This window comes from Blennius ocellaris (genome assembly GCF_963422515.1).
Source record: "Blennius ocellaris genome assembly, chromosome: 4".
Classification (NCBI taxonomy): Eukaryota; Metazoa; Chordata; class Actinopteri; order Blenniiformes; family Blenniidae; genus Blennius; species Blennius ocellaris.
The window spans coordinates 31332743-31355018 of NC_137653.1; the positions used below are offsets into that span (position 1 = coordinate 31332743).

The 22276-nt window shown below is 45.4% G+C and overlaps 1 protein-coding gene across 1 annotated transcript in view; it reads left to right on the forward strand.

Annotated features, from left to right (window-relative positions):
• LOC308129714 (sodium- and chloride-dependent taurine transporter-like) overlaps positions 1-22276 on the forward strand; it is a 53192-nt gene that overhangs the window by 14461 nt on the left and 16455 nt on the right. The window contains exons 4-9 of the mRNA XM_080495746.1: positions 5811-5899; positions 9726-9871; positions 9972-10104; positions 18383-18517; positions 19170-19273; positions 19423-19547. Of these exons, the coding sequence (XP_080351872.1) occupies positions 5811-5899; positions 9726-9871; positions 9972-10104; positions 18383-18517; positions 19170-19273; positions 19423-19547 (732 nt within the window). The remainder of the gene's footprint in view (positions 1-5810; positions 5900-9725; positions 9872-9971; positions 10105-18382; positions 18518-19169; positions 19274-19422; positions 19548-22276) is intronic.

A 22276-nucleotide genomic window follows, 5' to 3' on the forward strand; every position in this document is an offset into this window, starting at 1 on the left:
CAGGCTACCGAGACCTTACCCTGCAGCCGTTGCCAGGCAACCGGGCCTGCACGGGTACACCAACACACTGAGGCCTCTATTCTGCCTGCACCTTTCCCCAAGCGCTCACCTCCTCTGCTGTGGAAAGCACATCTCCTGCAGGAAGCCACATCACAGTTATCCTGCTGAGATTCTTCATTTTCAACTTCACATCCTTTCTTCTTCTTTTATTCCCCGGATTCTACGGTTCTTCTCACCTCCTCCTCGCCGGCTGTTCACCACCAGATAAATATCATGCATTCATCACTGTCTATACTTTCTTCCTCTCACTATTCACTCTGGCCCATCAGTCACATATAAGCATCCTTGTACTTTTAGGATTGAACTAATACTCTGTGATTTAGAGCTGATTAAGCTTCACCGTCCTCAGTAATTCAAGCATCTCGTTACAACATTCAAAATATAAAACTTGGGCCTGATTTATGAAGATCCCATGCTGGGCTGCATAAATTGTGCCTTCGGTTTGCATTTTGTGGTTGATTTATTAAGAATACACACAAGCAAACAGAAATATACAAATAAGAGGTTTGGGCTGTGTCTCAATTCTCCCCCTTAGCCCTTCATCTTACCCCTACCCCTTTGAAATGCGTGTTAAACGAGAGTCTGAGGGGTGTCCCATTTCACTGTTGTGCAGAGGCGGAGGGGTGAGGGGAAGGGCTATTCACCCCTCGAAACGAAGCTTTTCGTTTCCAGATGCACACTTTAAACAGAGGGGGAGCAGGACATGGCGCCGAAGGACTCGCATTTCACATATATACCCTTCTAAAGTTATATAAACCTGTTGTGTTTTATACTAGTAAGAATGGCAGTAGTGTTGGCGTATGGAGCTTCCGTGTGTATTTGTTTGGTAGAGACCGTGTTTCTAACATTTTATTATTACACTGTAGAGTTCCAAAGTCTTCTAATATGGTGTTTTGAAAACAGGAACCCAGAGCAAACAAAGGAAGCTCCTCTGCTTTTGCATGATGAATGAGGAAATATTTCTGAAGTCCAAATACAATGCAAAAACTGAAGTAATCCATGTCTCCGTCTATTTCTTCACCTTGATGTGGAAACAAAGCAGCCAAGCTGCTGCAACACATTGAATTTGGGACGGCAGGACGATGCTCCTGCTGGAAAATCAACAAACATCCATGATTCAGTTCTGCTGATATAACGGCGCCGTATTATGACGTCAAAACTGTGAGACGGAGGGAGAGGGGCGGGGCTGAGCAGAGGGAGAGGGGCGGGGCTGAGCAGAGGGAGAGGGGTGTCCCAAATCTAAGGGCTGAAACTTTTATCCCTTTGCCTTTGCCCTCGTTTTGGAGGCAGGGGGCTAAGGGGTAGGCGTAGGGGTAAAAATAGAATTGGGATTGGCCCTTGGTGTGCGTCAACTCAATTTTAAATTCAAGTTATTTTATTTCTATAGCACAGAATACGACACAGTCAAGCAGAGAAACCGTGGAAATAAAAAAGTCTCTTCTAACAGGAAGAAATCTGCAGCGTCTCCTCCGTCCACATAGACTTGTCGGAGAATAGTTGGTTTTCCCCCGTTTATTGTAGTATATTACACAACAACAATAAATAATACTTGAACTGTACGTATTTAGATTGAGATTATGATGAATATGCCTCATATACTTTATTCTATTGCTGATTTACAATTTGACATTTAAATAGCATTTGTGTTTTCTTGACGCTAGCATTAGTTTTACCCCCATCAGTTTTTTATTATCATGATTTTTGAGGAAGAAAAGATGCTGGCGGAATGTCGATCACAGCGGTGGGAAGGGCATTCGCCTCCATCCCGAATTAACTCGTTGCCTCGTTTGTAATTCTACCTCGTGCTAATGAATCCACCACAGTAACTTTATAATCACGACCAGTCTGTTGTTTCATGCTCTCGATTCAATAATTTACTCACGTCGCTATTCTCACTTTCACATATATGCACAGTCTTTCTTCCTTTCAGACACATTATCCTCTTGCTGTCTCGCGTATACACACACACACACTCACACACGTACAAGGCGGTGTACACAGTGTCCCGAATCACACGTTGCTACGGCAACAGTGCCGCAACACATCAGAGGGAACAACGAGAAACAGGGAAGAGGATGGGAGGAAGAGAGATCTGAACAGCAGACAGAAAATGGAAGGAAACTGAGAAATAAAGAGGCAACGAAAGGATGGATAGAGATGGGGCAGAAAAAGAGTGAACTGCATAGATAGATAGATACGATAGATCGATCTCTAGCTATATCTATCTAAGGACACTTTGAAATGTAAAGGAAAACATTATAAATAAAATAAAAGTGTCCTCAGGTTCTCTGTCTTGATGTTTAATGAAATGAAAGAGCAGTCAGAGAAGCAGATGTGGGATTAACTGGTTACAACCGTCTGAATTATATTCCAACATGTCGAGGGGAATAAGGTTTCATGTCGCGTTGCAGTCAAACAGTGGAGGTTAGGAGAGAGGGGAGACTTCAGCTTTACACGACTAAGTAGCAGCATTTCCACCCGCGCGTTTTCATAAAGTTACGTTATGCCCACCAATGTTGTTTTTGGCAGCCATCTTAGTTTTAGTGTTATGGACGAAAATGCGTATTAGTTTTAGTCATATTTTAGTCATTTCAAAATGTGATAGCGTGTCAAAGCGATTGTAGTAAGCGCGGGTAAATTGCACCGGACCTCCGTGCACTCTGAGTGCTGCGGTGCATTCAATGACCTCCAAATTCATATGTCATGACTGTGTATCAGGACAAATGAAAATTGTCTTTCCTTAGAAATTAACAAACTTTCTGTGGTCTTTGTGAGATCCCAACATATGTATGCTTTGTAAAGAGGGATAGTTGTAACCTACCTTCGAAAGAACACCAACGTGGAAAGCCTTCAGGTGCCGCTTCAGATTGGTGGTGTTCTTTCTACCTAGTTTGTAGCCACATTTACCACCGTCTCCCTCTACAATGTACTTGATCTTTCTTTCGTGTCAAGGAAAACTCACACGTGTACACAACTCGTGTTTTAGTCATAAAAGAGACGTGTTTAGCTCTTCACCGTGTTTTCAGAAAGTTGCATTTTCAGTGACCCCCGAGCACCGTTGTCATGTTAACAGACACGGAAAAAGCATCAAACGATTTTGCATTTTCACTTGAAAACAGTGTAAACGGGGCTTCAGTGTAAGCTCTTCTTATAATAGTTGCTATTTCACTAAGCTCCTTTTTACTAAGCAGGAGTGTCTCAATAATCTTAAGCGAATTGGATCTATCACATAAAATATTTGGAAATCTTGTTGATATTGTGTTGGCTTGCGATAATTTGGTGAGGATTTTTTAAACAGAAAATCCAACTGAAAGTTATTAAAACTCCTGAAAAATGCCTCGTACTCACAAGACCTCTCCCCACAAACACTGATTTATAGTCTGACATCCATGATTGAACTGAATGACTGCGTAAATACAAACAAAACAATATGGCCTGTCGTCGCATCACCAGGCAACCTCTGACACATCAAGCCTTCGTTCTCATAAGGCATTTTACTTTTCATTAAGGAAAAAAAAAGAAGACACCATGATCCTGTGTTTTAAAATGTCATATCTTCCGTGTGAACCCCCAAGAAGAGTCACTGCAGATGCCGATGTGTCATGTCAGGAAGACGTGAGTGGCATCAATCGCCGCGGCGTCCGGTTGGTGAGGTGGTGCATTCAGGGACATCATTAAAGTTTTTAATTCCAGTGGGGAGTTTCCTGTTATGGCAAGTAGTAAGGTCTCCTCTGAATCAGATACAAAACAAAGTTTGTTTTGTTTGAAATGTGTGAAAATAAATCTAATTTGTGCACCCAGAGTGATAACGCCACATGTACACAAACCCTTCAAGGTCAGCCGAGGTCGGTTAATGAGCACATGGAGTGACATCATGGAGGAGTATGCATCTGTTTGTTTGATCAGCACTGTACCGAGTGATCCGAGCTGGCCAGTGTGTGTGTGTGTGTGTGTGTGTGTGTGTGTGTGTGTGTGTGTGTGTGTGTGTGTGTGTGTGTGTGTGTGTGTGTGTGTGTGTGTGTGTGTGTGTGTGTGTGTGCGTGTGTGTGTGTGTCTGTGTGTGCGTGTGCGTGCGTGCATGCATGTGGACGGCCAACAGGGGCCACTCATCGAAATTAATGTCTTACAACGTCATTGGCCATCTGTGTGTGTGTGTGTGTGTGTGTGTGTGTGTGTGAGTTGAGAACGGCCCGTAGGAGTCGCTAGCTTCCATCTGCATGTGTGTGTATGAACGTGTGAATGATTTCGGGCCTTGTGGTGGTTGTGTCCTTTTAATCACTTGGCTAATCAGCTGCCATCGAGCCCAACGTTCCTGCAACACTCACACACACACACACACACACACACACACACACACACACACACACCCGCTCGGGTACACTTGCAAGGAGTGCGGCCTTTGTTTGATCAACAACCTAAAAACTAATCCAGCTTCAGTATTGATCCAAATCCTGATTCCTACACCTGGTGTCATTTTACAGATTTAAAAAAACAAAATAGACATTCACATAGCCTTGATCTTGTCTCTGTCAAGGCTGCTTGTGACGTATTGAAATTCAACTGATTGCTCTCAAACGCAGACGAAGTTGGAAACAACAAAAAAATACAACAACATGATAGTTCTGGACCTTGAACAGGATTAACACATAGTATAATATGAATGCAAAGATAAAGAAGAGATGAAGTGGCATTAATAATGAGCTGTTTAGGCAGATGCAGTAGGATTAACCTTCTTGCTCAGACTGCATTCAGCAGCTCGTGCGATGTTATCCAGAGCAAACAAGGTGCACAAAAGCCTTTCAGACTGACAGATGGAGGGAGAGAAGCAGGAAGCAGCTTCAACCTCATAAACAGGATGTCATGACTGATCTGGAGAAACATTCAGTTTTATCTCCGAGCGGTTTTGGCAGTTCAGTTTATTTAGCAACACTTAACGGGGTCCTATAATGCAAAATTGGTATGAATCTTTATTTCGAACATACAAATATAAAGAAAGAAAAGAAACATTCACATGAAAAAAAACAAAAGAAGCAACAAACTCCCCTTCATCTACATGTGCATGAATGGAAAGGAGTAGTAAGAAGTAAAAACCTATTCACCTATTCTCTTCCTAAAGGTTTTCCAACAGTACTAATCGTCCCCATCAATGGAACGACGCCCCAGAAGTGAAGAAAGGCTGTCTTCCCTCTCCCTGGCTTGTTTAGGTTTTAAAAAGTGTCCAGCCAATCAGAAATCAAACCCTATATAGTGTTATTGGAGGTTTAGCCAATCACAATCAAGGTAGGCTCCTCCCTTTGACTCCTCCTACAATTAGGTAGCTCTGCTGTGGCACATGGCACCACGAGAGGAAGTACTTCCTCCTCTGCCCAAGATGGGCATGTGTGGGCGGAGCCAGTCCAGTTCACACAGACACAGCAGATTCTGAATGCAGCTCCTATGGTCCAATATTCAAATGAAGGGAAATCAAGAACGAGCTTGAAACTTTGAATACCAGGGTTCTGGACCAACGAGACCATGTGGAAGTGTTGAAAAGCCGGATTATATGACCTCTTTAAAGAAAATACAATCACCGATTAAAAACATTAAATCCCAAATGGTTGTTGGTTGCATGCGTCAGACTGAATCTGTAGTATTCGGTTGACAGATTTCAAAGCAGCTCATATGACTTTGTTTTGGCTGATAATGACTTTCTGATCAACTGTTAGTACTTCTCTTGTAATAACTCCTTCAATCCTCTCTCTTCTCTCCAGGTATTGGTTACGCCTCCATCGTGATTGTGTCCCTTCTGAATATCTACTACATCGTCATCCTGGCCTGGGGTGTCTACTACCTGTTTCAGGTACGTTTGGGATCCACGTCTCTATTCTGGGGATAAAAAAACCTCACCAGTTCACACTGACCTCTAACAGCATCCAATAAATCTTAACAATATCTGGGCTAGTGCCGCTTTCATGTGTTTAATTGGCTTGTGAATTAGGGTTGGTTATAAAGTTCACCCGGTTGGGATACATTCAGCAAAAATGATGCTAAACTGGCAAAATGCAGATAACGAGGGAGTTTCTGTTGATCGGTGAGCAGATTTGTCAGCATGTTACAAAAACCATGACTTGAAATGTGTTCACTAGCGAGTGATTTAAACTGAATGTTTAAATCTTTGTTAAATGCTTGTGCGTACGTTTACAAAAGCTGCTTTTCTAAAACAGTCCATTTTTGGTTAAAATTTGAGTTTCTTTGATTTGTTTTTTTGTTTATATGTTAAGAAAAATAATGAGCAAAAGTAAAAAGTTGTCAAAAAAAACAAGAAAGTGAAGCAAAGACGCCTAAAATAATCTACCTCATTTACTCAACAAAGTTTTAAAGTAAAATGCAAGTTTTTGAAAACACTGACACATCACCATGGAAATGGGGGGAAATGCAACTTTTTGAAAATATTTTGACTCCGTCTTCATGTAAATTGGGGAATACACTACATTTTGAAATTGTCTATTTCCATTGAAAATGGGAGAAAACACAACTTTTCGAAAACGCTGCACATGCACATGACGCCCGTAGTAACCAGTAGTTCTGCACATGCTCAGTAGAGACAATCAGAACAATGTTCTCTCCGTGGTGTCATCACTCCCAGTCCATATTCTCCTGGTCTCCGTAATAACAATCCAACTTGGTAGTTTTATTTTGATAGTCACTGTAATAACAATCCAACTTGGTAGTTTTGTTTTGACAGTCACTGTAATAACAATCCAACTTGGTTTTATTTTGACAGTCACTGTAATAACAATCCAACTTGGTTTTATTTTGACAGTCACTGTAATAACAATCCAACTTGGTTTTATTTTGACAGTCACTGTAATAACAATCCAACTTGGTAGTCTGTCCACTAGAATGTTCTCCCAGTGTTTAGAGCTTATTGTTCTAAAGCATGTGTGTTCCATCCATCCATCCATTTTCTTCCGCTTATCCGGGGCCGGGTCGCGGAGGCAGCAGTCTGAGCAGAGTTGCCCAGACTTCCCTCACCCCAGACTCTTCCTCCAGCTCTTCCGGTGGCACCCCAAGGTGTTCCCAGGCCAGCCGAGAGACATAGTCCCTCCAGCGTGTCCTGGGTCTGTCCTGAGGCCTCGTACTGGAGGAACATGCCCGGAACACCTCCCTAGGGAGGCGTCCGGGGGACATCCGAAATAGATGCCTGAGCCACCTCAGCTGGCTCCTCTCGATGTGGAGGAGCAGCGGCTCTACTCCGAGCTCCTCCCTGGTGACTGAGCTCCTCACCCTATCGCTAAGGGTGACTGAGCTCCTCTCCCTATCTCTAAGGGTGACTGAGCTCCTCCCCCTATCTCTAAGGGTGACTGAGCTCCTCACCCTATCTCTAAGGGTGACTGAGCTCCTCACCCTATCTCTAAGGGTGTAGACAGCCACCCTACGGAGGAAGCTCATTTCAGCCGCTTGTATCCAGGATCTGGTTCTTTCAGTCATGACCCATAGTTCATGACCATAGGTGAGGGTAGGAACGAAGATCGACCGGTAAATCGAGAGCTTCGCTTTTTGGCTCAGCTCCTTCTTCACCACGACGGACCGATACAACGTCTGCATAACTGCAGACGCTGCACCGATCTGCCTGTCGATCTCACGCTCCATACTCCCGGAGCACCCCCCACAGGACGTCTCGAGGGACTCGGTCGAACGCCTTCTCCAGATCCACAAAACACATGTGGATTGGTTGGCCGAACTCCCATGAACTCTCAAGCACCTGGTGGAGGGTATAGAGCTGCTCCAGTGTTCTACCATCAGGAGAACCTGGTGGAGGGTATAGAGCTGGTCCAGTGTTCCACCATCAGGAGAACCTGGTGGAGGGTATAGAGCTGGTCCAGTGTTCCACCATCAGGAGAACCTGGTGGAGGGTATAGAGCTGGTCCAGTGTTCCACCATCAGGAGAACCTGGTGGAGGGTATAGAGCTGGTTCAGTGTTCCACCATCAGGAGAACCTGGTGGAGGGTATAGAGCTGGTCCAGTGTTCCACGACCAGGACGAAAACCGCATTGTTCCTCTTGGATCTGAGGTTCGACTAACGGCCGGACCCTCCTCTCCAGTACCCTGGAATAGACTTTCCCGGGGAGGCTGAGGAGTGTGATCCCTCTGTAGTTGGAACACACCCTCCGATCCCCCTTCTTAAAGAGAGGGACCACCACCCCAGTCTGCCAGTGCAGAGGTACTGTCCCCGCCCGCCACGCGATGTTGCAGAGACGAGTCAGCCACGACAGTCCCTGCACATCCAGAGACTTAAGGAACTCTGGGCGAATCTCATCCACTCCCGGTGCCTTGCCACCGAGGAGCTTCACAACAACCTCGGTGACTTCAGCTTGGGAAATGGACGAGTCCACCTCTGAGAACCCAGCCTCTGCTTCCTCAATGGAAGACGTGGTGGTGGGATTGAGGAGGTCCTCGAAGTATTCCTTCCACCGCCCAACAATGTCCCCAGTTGAGGTCAACAGCTCCCCACTTCCACTGTAAACGGTGTTGGTGGAGAACTGCTTCCCCCGCCTGAGGCGCCGGACGGTTTGCCAGAATTTCCTCGAGGCCGACTGAAAGTCGTCCTCCATGGCCTCTCCGAACTCCTCCCAGACCCGAGTTTTTGCCTCCACCACAGCTCGGGCTGCGGCTCGCTTGCCCTGCCGGTACCTGTCGATTGCCTCGGGAGTCCTATGAGCTAACAGTGCCCGGTAGGACTCCTTCTTCAGCTTGACGGCATCCCTTACTTCCGGTTTCCACCACCGGGTTCGGGGATTGCCCCACCACAGGCGCCAGAGACCCTGCAGCCACAGCTCCGAGCAGCAGCTTCGACAATGGAAGTGGAGAACATGGTCCACTCGGACTCAATGTCTCCAACCTCCCTCAGGATCTGTGAGAAGCTCTCCTGGAGGTGGGAGTTGAAAACTGCGCGGACGGAGGGCTCGGTCAGATGTTCCCAGCAGACCCTCATAACACGTTTGGGCCTGCCGAGTCTATCCGGCCTCCTCCCGGTCCAGCGCATCCAACTCACCACCAGGTGGTGATCAGTTGACAGCTCTGCCCTTCTCTTTACCCGAGTGACCAAGACACACGGCCGGAGATCAGATGACACGACCACAAAGTCTATCATTGACCTCTGGCCTAGGGTGTCCTGGTGCCACGTGCACTTATGGACACCCCTGTGCTCCAACATGGTGTTCGTTATGGACAAACTGTGACTGGCACAGAAGTCCAATAACAGAACACCACTCGGGTTCAGATCGGGGAGGCCGTTCCTCCCAATCACCCCCTTCCAAGTCTCGCTGTCATTGGCCACGTGGGCGTTGAAGTCCCCCAGGAGAACAATGGAGTCCCCAGTTGGGGCACTATCCAGCACCCCGAGCATGTGTGTTTTCATTGCAAAAACAAACAACGACATCAACTAGTGCCCAACATGAAAGCAACATCATTTATAGTGTTCCTGCCGTTTCCATGGAAACAAATGTCGTTTTCAAGACATTGCTGTGTAAACGAAACACGGAGCGTTTCTGAAACAAAAATGCAAAAATGATTCACTTACATACGTACATCTTTCATCTCGCTCCACGTTTGCTAAATGGTTTGACACCAGACTGTCACACTTGTACTTTGGTTGTGATGTGGTTGTTGTTGTTGTTGTTCAGTGCTTTCAGCCAGAGCTTCCCTGGGCCAAGTGCAAGCAGCCCTGGAACACAGACCGCTGCATCGAGGACACCTACCGCAAGAACAAATCCTTCTGGGTGGCTGCCAACGCCTCCAACTTCACCTCCCCCGTCACCGAGTTCTGGGAGTGAGTTACATAAAACCACACACAAATACACATGCACACAACAAGCAGCTTCCTGCTGTTGGAGCATGGCTGTGACGACTTGCTTCTCTGTGTGTTGCAGACACAATGTGCTGGGCATCACCAGAGGCATCGAGGACATAGGCACCATTAAATGGGACCTGGCCTTGTGTTTGCTGCTCGTCTGGGTCATCTGCTTCTTCTGTATCTGGAAAGGAGTCAAATCCACCGGAAAGGTACTTTTATTCTAATCCTTCTGTAATCCCGAACTGTTGAACCAGTTTCAGAATGATTTGTGTTTTGTGTTTGAACATGACTTTGTTCTTTTTTTTTGCTTGTTGATCTCAAAATGATGATTAATATCAATAGAAATGCATTGATGGGCCAAAAAAACCTGGATACGATTTTCCCTCCAATATGAGGTCTACAAATTTCCGGTTGTATTGTGTAGATGCAGTGGTGTGCAATCAGGGGCAACCTGTCAAAAATTATTTTTCTTTTTTTTTTCCGCATCACAGCTCCTTTCCTCTGCTGAGCCAGCAGTAACTTCATTGCTAACCTCTGATCAAAGCTGGATGCTGCAATTGGGTTAAAATGTTGAGTGACAGTATCATCAGCCAATCAGATTTTCATGTGTTATTGACGGACCGCCTTAGGGCCAGCAGAGTTACAAGTGCTCGCCTTGCTATCATCATTGAAATGAGCTCGACTAATTGGCCCATGGGCCGGTGCATGATGACGCACTGTTATTATCTGCTCCTCTGGAGTGATGGAGGCTGATTTAACAGCAAGATCGATGATACGATAGCGGACCAGCTTCGGACACCAGAAATGGATGAGCTAACTCAGACCAACAAAGGTTTTGTGCAGCATTTTACAACAGGATGGATTAAATCTACAAGTGATCGTCAGTGCTAGTTTTGTTTTTTTTACTTTCTCTGGATTAGATTGGTGCTGCTGTTGGCATTTGGTGCTGTTTTTTGATTGCAAAGTGGTGTTTCCTATACAATCGTGCACACAGATAGACAAGCGTGCATGCATGACAGTAGTGCGCGCACGGCCCCCCATCGGATGCTACAAACCCTCCCCTTGCAAATCACTGGAAAATGATCTGATGGTGCTGCTGCACAGTGGTGTCTTGATGTGTTATGGTTATTGATCAGCTGTCATGTTGGTGTGGATTAAAGGTGTACAGGAGGATTTTCTTTTTCCGGGTGGATCATCAAGACTATTGGTCCTCCCAATTGTCAATCATTCTGGTGATATATTACGTAAGGCCGTCGTACGTGCTCGTCCCCAGGTAGCGTGGATCTATTCGTTTTCACTTTCTGCGCATGCGCGCTTTCAGGTGTTTATGGTGAGCTACGCCTTCAGCTTTTAAAAAGGTTTGCTTGTCGTAAATAGACTTTCACTTACCGGTGGCGAGTCTGACATAGTGGAAAAAGTGCAAATCTTCTTGTAAAGTGAGCTTGTGTGAGCAATGCCGACTTGTGACTTGTAAACAGAGCGTGCACGAGGAGAACTGGGCTCGTGCACGTCTCTCGCACGCGTTTTAGTAGGCGTTCCGTCTCGGGAGCAGGTACAGCGTTGCACATGTGCATTTTTTCAAAAGGTGGAGAGGGCGGTTCTTTCCTAAAATTCCTGAAAATCCTCCTGTACACCTTTAAGTACTGATGCATAATAATGGCCTTACATTGGATTCAGATTGTGTTTTTACTGTAGGACATAATGTGTGGCGGCGGTGGTGGGACTGCTGGCCCTGACTGAAACACCACTGCACGCTACCGATTAAATGTTTGAAGCATTTGAGGGATTATATATATTTTTTTTATCACTGTGTGAATAGTTACTGAGAGCTGCACAAACTACTGTATGCCAGTAACGCCCAGATTTCTGTCCTTCACATCTCAATAGAAGGAAGTTTTCCTTCTTCATATTTCACATTTTTCTTAGATATTATCCTGGAACATGTAGGATTTTTTTTTAAATAAGATCATAATCATATTCATTATCACGTGGATTAAGCCTTTTTTTTTTTTATATATGGCTGGCACAACACCTGACTTTCTCACAGTTGTGCAGAATGACTGCAGCCTTCGGTCAACGTGCACAGAAAACTCTTGAAAGCACATTCAATTGCTGCTTGAACAACAACTACAACACCTTCCCCGAGACCAGTGGCAATCAATCTCAGACTACTCTTTTTATAGCCTCAATGCTCCATATTGATCGGCCGGCTCTGATTTATTGTTCTGGTTGCTCCACGTTGTAACTCCGGTAATATAAACTGCTTCTACAAGGCCGAGTGTGGTCAGCGCTTTCCAACCCAACAGATATTGATACACCGCTATTGATTTAAGTGACAGCCTGTGGTCTGCTGTTGTCATTATCCCACCATAACATGCAGAGTTCACACACATATCAAGACTTAAAATGGCAACACGAACCATAAAAAATAACTACACATTGTGAGCATTTTGACATTTGAGAGTAAAATGATGCTAAATAATGCTCCTGATGAATCACGGATGTTGGATGACATGAAGGGCAAATCAGGGAGTCACTGACAAATCCTGAGTCGGAGGTATATTACTGGTTCTATTAATTGTATTACATCTGAAATGATGAAACCTTTGTGTCACTCGCCATGATTACATAGTTTGTTGGGTCAAGCACCTTGGATAGCACAGCTAGCCTAGTTACCTCAAAACAAAAAGGTGAATGAAAAAACATAGTTTTTAGATAGATAGATAGATAGATAGATAGATAGATAGATAGATAGATAGATAGATAGATAGATAGATAGATAGATAGATAGATAGATAGATAGATAGGTAGGTAGGTAGGTAGGTAGGTAGGTAGGTAGGTAGGTAGGTAGGTAGGTAGGTAGATTGATACTTTATTCATCCCCATTGGGAAATTCACAGTCTCAGCAAACAACAGCGTTGTTGTGAATATAAGGAATGGAGTATAATAAAAGAAAGAGATAAGAATAAATAAAAACAAAGTCTGGCACCCATGGTTCCCCGGGTCCCCTCTAGTACCCTTGTCCACAGTTTTTAACCACCAACTCCCTTGGAGGAGTTAAACAGCCTCATGCAATGAGGGAGGAAGGATTTCCTCAGTCTGTCAGTGGAGCAGGACAGGGACAGCAGCCTGTCACTGAAGCTGCTCCTTTACCTGGAGATGGTGCTGTACAGTGGGTGCAGTGGGTTTATCCATGATGGACAGGAGCCTGTCCAGCGCCTGTCGCTCAGACACAGATGTTAGACTGTCCAGTTCAGTGTCCACCACAGAGCCTGCCGTCGTCACTATTTTGTCCAGGCGTGTGGCGTCCTTCTTATATGCTCCCCCCCCCCCCCCCCCCCCCCCCCCCCCCCCCCAGCACACAGCGGCGTAGAAGAGGGAACCCACCACTGCAGAGTGATAAAACATCTGCAGGAGCTTTTTACAAATATTGAAGGACGCCAGCCTTCTGAAGAAGTACATCCGGCTCTGTGCTTTCCTGCACAGGGCATCTGTGTTTGCAGTCCAGTCTGTCGTCCAACTGTACTCCCAGGTATTTGTAAGTCTTTACAATGTCCACAGTGTCCCCCTTGATGGTGATTGGCCCGGGTTGTGGCCTCGGTCTCCTGAAGTCCACCACCATTTCTTTGGTCTTGGTGGTGTTGAGGAGCAGGTGGTGGGAGTCACTCCATGTAACAAAGTCCTGGATCACTTTCCTGTACTCCTCCTCCCGTCCACCACCTATACATCCCACGATCGCAGTGTCGTCTGTGAACCTCTGCACGTGGCACGACTCCAAGTTGTATTTGAAGTCGGATGTGTAAAGGGTGAACAGGACCGGAGACAGCACAGTCCCCTCTGGCGCTCCAGTGCTGCTGACCACAGTGTTGGACCTACAGTCCCCCAGCCGAACATACTGGCGTCAAGTAGTCTGTTTTCTATGCCACCAGGTTTGTGTCCACCCCCATCTCTGTTAGTTTGTGTCCCAGGAGCGGGGGCTGAATGGTGTTGAAGGCGCTGGAGAAGTCCAAGAATGTGATTTTCACAGCACCACTGCCCCTGTCGAGGTGGGAGAGGGATCGATGCAGCATGTAGACGATGGCGTCCTCCACTCCCACCTTCTCCTGGTATGCAACCTGCAGGGGGTCAGCAGCGTGGCGGACCTGTGGTCTCAGAGGGTGTAGCAGCAGCCTCTCCATGGTCTTCATCACGTGTGACGTCGGGGCAACCGGTCTGTAGTCGTTCAGCTATACAGGTTGTGGTTTCTTAGGGACTGGGACGATGCAGGAGGTTTTCCACAGCTGGGGGGTCCTCCCCTGCTCCAGGCTCCGGTTGAAGATGCGCTGTAGAGGGTCTCCCAGCTCCGTCGCACAGGCCTTCAGGAATAGTGGGGACACACCGTCAAGACCAGCCGCCTTCCTGGGACGTAGCCTCCTCAGCTCTCCACACACCTGGGCTGTTGTTATTCTGGGCGGGGGAGCACTTCCCTCTGTGCAGGCGTCAGCAGAGGTGCTGGTGGGGGGGTGCAGTCATCTGACTTGGGAGTGAATGGGGAAGGTCAAACCTGTTAAAGAAGTCATTTAGCAGGTTTGCTTGGTCCACTCCTTCTTCGATGGTGACTCCCCTCCTCGAGCTGCATCCAGTGATGGTTTTCATCCCGTCCCACACCTCTTTCATGTTGTTCTGCAACTTCTGCTCAAGCTTCTTGCTGTACTGCTCCTTTGCCTACCTGAGCCGGACCCTGAGTTCCTTCTGCACATGCTGGAGCTCCTGTTGATCACTGTCTTTAAAAGCCTTCTTCTTCTGGTCCAGAAGGCCTTTGATGTCAGTTGTGATCCAGAGCTTGTTGTTGGAGAAGCAGCATACAGTTCTTACAGGAACCACAGTGTCCATGCAGAAGTTGCTGTAGTCCGTGGTGGAGTTAATAGCCGCCTCAAGGTCCTCGCTGTCCTGTAGTACAGCCCAGTCTGTTTCCTCAAAGCAGTCTCTCACAGCCTGCTCTGCACCCGGAGACCACTTCCTGAAGGTTCGGGTTGTTATTGGTAGCCTCCTCACTCTTGGGATGTAGTGAGGTTGCAGCAAGATCAGGTTGTGGTCTGCTTTACCCAGAGCGGACAGTGGAGAGGAGCTGGAGGCGTCTTTAACATTGGCATACAGAAAGTCAATTGTTTTGTTCCCACTGGTGTTGCAGTCCACATACTGGGTGAAAGCAGGAAGTGTCAAGTCCAAATTAACATGATTAAAGTCCCCTGATATTAGCATAACGCCCTCGGGGTGTTGCAACTGCGGAGTGGATGACGTCACAAGCTGCTTCCGCATTAGCTCGAGGTCAGGGTGATGGCATGTCCCAACTCCCGTGGGAGATAGTAGGAGTGCAGACTCCCGGCTAAGAGTTCTACGTCCCTACAGCACAACGTCATTTTAATGTGTGCATTCCCAGGGTTACACCACCTCTTGTTCCCGTAGAGAGTCAGTCCTCCCTTCCGCTTTCCGCAGCCTTTAGTGTCTCTGTCAGCTCGGACTGTGGCGTCGTCCGGGATGTTGCCAGTGAGCCAGGTTTCAGTGAAGCACAACAAACTACACTCCCTGTAGATCTTCACATTCTTCACCAAGCCCAGCCAGTTCGTCGATCTGGTTTGGCCGGGAGTTCACATTTCCCATGATCATTGATGGTACCGTAGGCTTGTATCGCCACTTCTTCGCTAGCCGCTTAGCCTTTAGCATCGCTCCGGCTCTGCAACCGCAGAACGGTCTCCTCACCTGGTCTGGAAGATGCAGGACCACACCGGCACGGGCCATCGCCTTCAGTCCAAGAAGTTGGGTCCTCCAATAAACGAGTTTAGTTGTTCTGTAGTGCATATCCATAGGATCTATCATAAAGTGCCAAGGTACGTAAAGTGCATGCGTACGTACGGAAAATACGTGAAAATATGTAAAGAGCGTAGAAACGTTAAGAACAAACGTGAGGGCTGCTGAGAGGCGGCCACTCGCAGCTGCGCCGGAAGCATTATTGGAGTTTTACCAGTATTTTTTTGTTGTAATTAACTTTTTATTTGGAAAACACATGGATAGACCCCATTTCACTTGTACAATTTTACAGTATCCTTGGACCCGTCCTCATTGTCTTTCATTAAATAAAATGAACAGAGAATGAACAGAAACCATAACGAAGAAGAGTCCAAGTATCTCAGTCCACACTGTCCTCCCGACTTCTTCTTTCAGTTTGTTGCTTACGTAACTTGTAGGATAAAAGCTTTAGTGATTTTGATCCTGTTTCATAGTACTGTTGTTTTATAAACAGCATTTTTTCTGTATTTCCTGCGTATTTATTTCATCAATTTCTTTTCTTATTTTAATAATTTTGCCTTTGATCTCATCTTTTAGGGTTGTCTAATGTTCTTTTTGGAGTCTATTCAGTTCGTCTTCAAGAATTTTAAGGGTCTGATGACTGTGTTTCTTTTCATATGAAGCGATTGATATTATTTTGCCCCTTATTACCGCCTTCAATGCATCCCAAACTATTAGTGGTGCCACCTCCCTGTTGTCATTGTGTTCCAAGTATGATTTACTTTCAATCTTTAATTTTCCTTTGATAATAGGGTTATTCAGGATACTGCTGTTTAATTTCCATAGAGTTGTCCTGGGCTTATTTTCCAGACACACCATTGTGTAGACTGGGTTATGGTCCGAGATAGTGGCAGGACTTATTTCACAGTTCCCAAATCTGTGAAAATCTTTTTTAAATGCAAACAAATAGTGTATCCTAGAGTACACTCTATGGGCCGCCGAGTAGTGCGTATAGTCCCGGTTGGTCGGATTTCTTTCTCTCCATACATCTACAATTCCCAGTTCATTTATCAGCGTGTTAAGTTTCTTACTTATGTTTTTTGCATCTGGTTTCCCATTAGAGCAGTCCATTTTTGGATTGAGTCGAACATTAAAGTCCCCCCCACATATCACAATACCCTGACTTTTCGTGGTTAATGAATCAAATACCTGTCTATAAAAATGCCAGTCACTCCCAGGAGGAACATACACATTCATGAGACTCATCATCGCGTCATCCACTTTACCAACAACCAACACAAATCTCCCCTCTCTATCTTTATATTCATTTATATGTTCAAATGTCACTGTGTTGGATATCAATATCGCCACTCCTCTACGCCTCCCCCCTTCATATGAAGAGAAATATACGTGCTTAAATCCCGTTTTGTTCAGTTTTACATGTTCATTTTTGTCAAGGTGAGTCTCCCGTAGGAATGCAATTTGAATTTTTTCTTTCTTAAGCTTTGATAAAACTTTCCAGCGTTTAACAGGGTTAAGCATGCCATTTATATTGAATGAAGCAACCTTTAAGGATCTGTTTAACATTCAGGTGACACCTAGCTCCACCTTGTTTCTAGACTTAGGGAGCCCCTCCCTCCCTGGGGTAAACAACAAAAAAAGAACAAAAGAACTATGAACAAACATAATATCAAATAACATTGAAATTGACTTCACTTAAAGTGTTTGTATGACTTCCTATGTTGGGGTCCTCTAACCGGACCCTATTGAGCCTACAGAGTGGTCCTAGGCCCAGAGGGAGAAGCCCTCCTGCCGTGTCTGGTGGAGGGAGCCCTATTGGTGGTGATGGTCCACAAAAAACAATGGAACCCCAACGAACCTTGATATATTTGGTTAAACTCTACCAGTTTATACCCATGTTGAGATGAACCTCAAAATTGACCAACAAAGCAGTGGTTAGTGACCCTTAGGATTCAGCAGGCGCTGGCGAGGATCTCCTGTAGGCTCTCAGCTTGTCCTTGTAGCTCAGCTCTCGTCCCTCCTTGACGGCGCCCTTTCTTGCTCGTGGTTTGGCCCTCCTCCATGTCAGCTGTTGTATCTGCTCCATCATTGACTCCGGTGATCGAACGATGGTCACCGCATATCCTCTGCTTGACAGGTCCTCCGTTGCCTCCTCATCCTTGTGTCTCACGCGTAGCCTGGCCGGAGAGAAAGTCTGGAATTGGATGTTATTTTCTTTCAAAACTTTGCGGACCTCCGCATATTCTCTCCGTTTCTTCAAAATAAGAGGTGGATAGTCGTGGTCCAAATTTATCTGCTTCTCCTTCCAAGTGAATCCTTTCCCCATCCCCCAACCGCCCGCTGCACTGGTGGCTCCAGGTTAAGAGGTACTTGTGGTAAAGTGGTAATGAGGCTTCTGGGGCTCCAGAAAGAAGAGTCCTAGGCGTGAGTGTGCACTGAGGATGGGGGTCAATTGAATCAAATGTCATCCGTCTCCAGGAGGAAACCTTCCAACCACTACACAGCGAGCGAGCGGGGCCTCGTTAGGGGGGTTTCCGATGTGATATTTCACTAAATTGTCAATGATACAGACCAATGTCGGCCTTCTTTGTGGCTGAGACAGACTTTGCCAGACGAAAAGACAGACATCCCCCCCCCTCTCTCTCTCTCTATATATATATATATATCTCCTTCTGAACATCATGGTCTGTATGTTGGTAGGTGGTCTACATCACAGCCACGTTCCCATTCATCATGCTCATCGTGCTGTTGATTCGCGGTGTGACGCTCCCCGGTGCTTCTGAAGGCATCAAGTTCTACCTTTACCCGGACCTCGAACGCCTCAAGGATCCAGAGGTAGGTAACAGCCCCCCCCCCCCCCCCCGAAGTTTTTTTATTTAATATTTGTGTCGTAACTGAAGAGGTCCAGTAAGACCCCGTTTCCATGACAGCGTTTTCAAAGGAAAACCATTGACACGACTCTGGCGTTCGAAGCCACTGAAATGCAACTTTTGGAAAATGCTCTGACTCCATCTCCATGAAAAGCAAGGGGAGGAGTAACCTTTTCTGAAACAATGCTGCTGGTCCTGCTCTCCGTGGCCATAGAAACTCACTTGTTCTACACATGCTCAGTAGCTGGACAATCAGAACATTTCCTCCACCGTGTTACGACTCCCTGTCCACGTTCTCCTGGAACTTGGTACTATTATTTGGACAGTCACTGCAAATCACCTGCTAACTATATCCTTTAATCGGTTTCCATGGAAACTGACATCGTTTTTCAAAACGTTGCCATGGAAACACAAGACAATACATTTACGTGTAAACACGGCCTATATTGGTCAACCAATATATATATATATATATATTGGTTATATATATATATATAAAACAATAGAACTAAGATTCGGCTTGAACTGTTCCAACAGTCACAATTTGAGCCCCCCCCAACCCCCCTTCATTCAGCAGGCCTCAGCCTTTCTGTCCCCCCCCTCCTTCTACCCGACAGGTGTGGATTGATGCCGGCACCCAGATCTTTTTCTCCTACGCCATCTGTCTGGGCGCCATGACATCCTTGGGGAGCTACAACAAGTACAAATACAACTGCTACAGGTGAGGTGTCAGTTTTCAGTGAGGGGGCTTAGCGGTGGTGGTGGTGGTGGTGGTGGTGGGGGGGTGGGGGTCAGCGCGGGCGGGGGAAAGGTAATGGGATCCTTGTGTGTTCATTAACAAATCCTCCTCATGACATATGTGTGACATAGGGACTGTATGCTGCTGGGAGCCCTCAACAGTGGTACCAGTTTTGTGTCTGGCTTCGCAATATTTTCCGTCCTGGGCTTCATGGCACAAGAGCAAGGGGTGGACATTGCTGATGTGGCAGAGTCAGGTACGAGGGTCCTAAAAAAAAAAAAAAAAAAGGCGGCAGTGATGGTGGGCACTGCTTCCTGGTCAACCAATTAAACAACAGTCATAAATGAAGGAAAAAACAGCAACGAAACCAAAGACAATCCAACAGAGAATCACCCTGTTCGGTTTAATTCCAAATGAATTGGATGGATTCCCCCTGATTTCATGACAAATGACGGCATCACAATATGGAAACTTCCGCAATCAAACACTCCGTGATGACAGCAGAATGTGAGAAAATAGCAGCTCAGTTGTTTGTTAGCGTTCTTTTGGCGGCGGGCCAATGGGAGAGATGCCTCATTTACTTTCCACATAATGGGTCTCGTGCAACATTTTCCTTTCCGTTTGGGAAACTTCTCCTACGAGTGTGTCAGATGCCACTTTCACACTGAAGTAAATGTATTCTCTGTGTGATTGCTCTTTTTACTGCATATATTCTGATTGTTCAGGGAAACGCAAAATGGCAAGAAAGAATAGAAAGTATTAAAAATAAGGGGAAATAAGATCATTTTCTGAGCAAATTAAAAGTTCAATGGGAAAATAATCAATGGAAATAGTGATAAAAGGACATTTCACCAAAGCAGATAGAGGCGAGCTGGTTTCCTGCACCACAGGAACAGAATCCCGGCGATGATGGAAGAAGTTTGCCTGCATTACATCCAATCATGTAGGAGTTTATGTCCTGTAGTTGATATGTTGGTGTGAAGATTTAGAACATTTTCAAGTGAAAACAGAAAACCTTCATTGCATTTTGGCGTTTGGATCACACAACAGTGTTGGTGGGAGCCACTGGAAATGCAGCTATTTGAAAGCACTCTTTTCTGAAACTAAAGTTATTCAACTGCATTTTCATACAGTTTTTTTTCTGGACAGGAAGGAATCATCACATTAATAAAATGATGCACAGTTTTAAGTAATCAACTTTGTGATCATTTCTTCTCTTCTGGATTCAGTTCCTATTAAAGTTTCTTGCATGAGGTCCAATACCTTTTTGTTCTCTTATAGAATCACACATGGACTGATTTCAACTTTTTCTTGAAAATGAAAGGCAAATCAAGAGATCCTGCAAAAAGGTTACTATAGAAGTGGAAGAGCAGAGAGAGGACCAGCTTCAAAACTCATTGAAGATTGACTTATTTTGGCTTCAGCCACAACTTTTAGTTATTCATACTGGAAACATAAATATGTTTAATATGGGGGTATTATTGTAGCAAAACTATTTGTCTATGCTTATGGAGAGTTGTCTGTCTGAAGTTAGATGCATATTGAGAGTTGTATGTCTCAATCTGTCTGTCTGTCCCTTGAGTTGTCTGTCTGTACTTCAATCTGTCTGCTTGAAGTTAGAGTTGTCAGTGTGTAAAATAATGTGTCAATGTGAACCTGAATCTGAAAAGTCTACACATTGGAATACAAGTGCTGAAAATACAGACAACTCACCAATTACGAGTCACGCAGTTTCCCAATTGGCTGTTTTTTTACACGTGGCTTTTGCTCACTTCTGCCGTCTGAAGGAGTAGAAGCTGTAAAGCCTGGGTTTTCCTGCCCTGAGCTCAGGCTCACAGGCTCCTGCATTCTGCCCTGCACCTCACTTGTTAACAACTGCCAGCCGTCAGGCGGCGCTATACCCCAGGCTCATTGAGCGTGTGCGACATTGGAGACGGGGTGTAGACAACAATGGAATCCCAATCACATGCTGTAAGTACATGTCAATAATTTTACACTTTTTAGAATTAGCGAGGCGATTACTGAGCCTTCTATAAATATCATATTCCAGGTGCATGTAAACAATTTACATTTGCTGAGTTCATGGGTTGCTTAGCAAACTCTTTATTGAAGTGGCACAAGCAAGCTAATCTGAGCAATTATCTTATCTGAAAAGTTGCTGCTGGAATATGATCTTTATAGAAGGCTCAGCAATCGCCTCACTAATTATTAAAAGTGTAAAATGAATGATATGGCACCTGATGGCTGGCTGTTGTTATTTTCAGCACTTGTATTCGAATAGTTAGACTTTTCAGATTCAGGTTCACATTGACAACTCTAACTTCAGACAGACAGATTGAAGTGCAGACAGACATCTTTCCATACACATAGACAAATAGTTTTGCTACAATAATACCCCAATAGTTTAAGTGCTGATGTTTTTGGTTTTTTTGTTTTTTTTAAGACTAATTTCCATCTAATTCCTGAATCTGACCGAATGGTGGGCTAACGGAAACAGGGAGCGTCCGTGCTGATGGCCCAGTCGATGTAGATATTGCACAGTTCTGTGGAGATGCCTACAGAACCGTCCGATACCAGAGTTGTTTGGCGAGTGGGCCAGTCGTCTTCCGGGTTACTTGAATCCAAGATGGGTTATTTCAGTTTGGTGAAATGTGTTTTGTTTTGTGTTTTCGGTAAATCAACAGAAGAGGTCTTGTCAGATCTGTCTTGACCTTGAGAGTCGGGGGTAAAATCTCCTTAATTCCACATAAGAGCCGGCTTGTTATGGCTCCTCCTGTAAATGAAGGCTGTTGCAGAACACATTGAGTATACATTCAGGAGGCTCAATACACAGAGCAGTGTGGTTTTCTCATGTCAATCATAGTACTTGATCTATGCTACGTCAATGTGAAGTCATATGAAGCATTACATTGTGTTTTCCACAGTAATAACTGACTGTTCGTAGTGTTTCCTACAGTGCGGATATAGTCCAGATTGTCCCTCGGA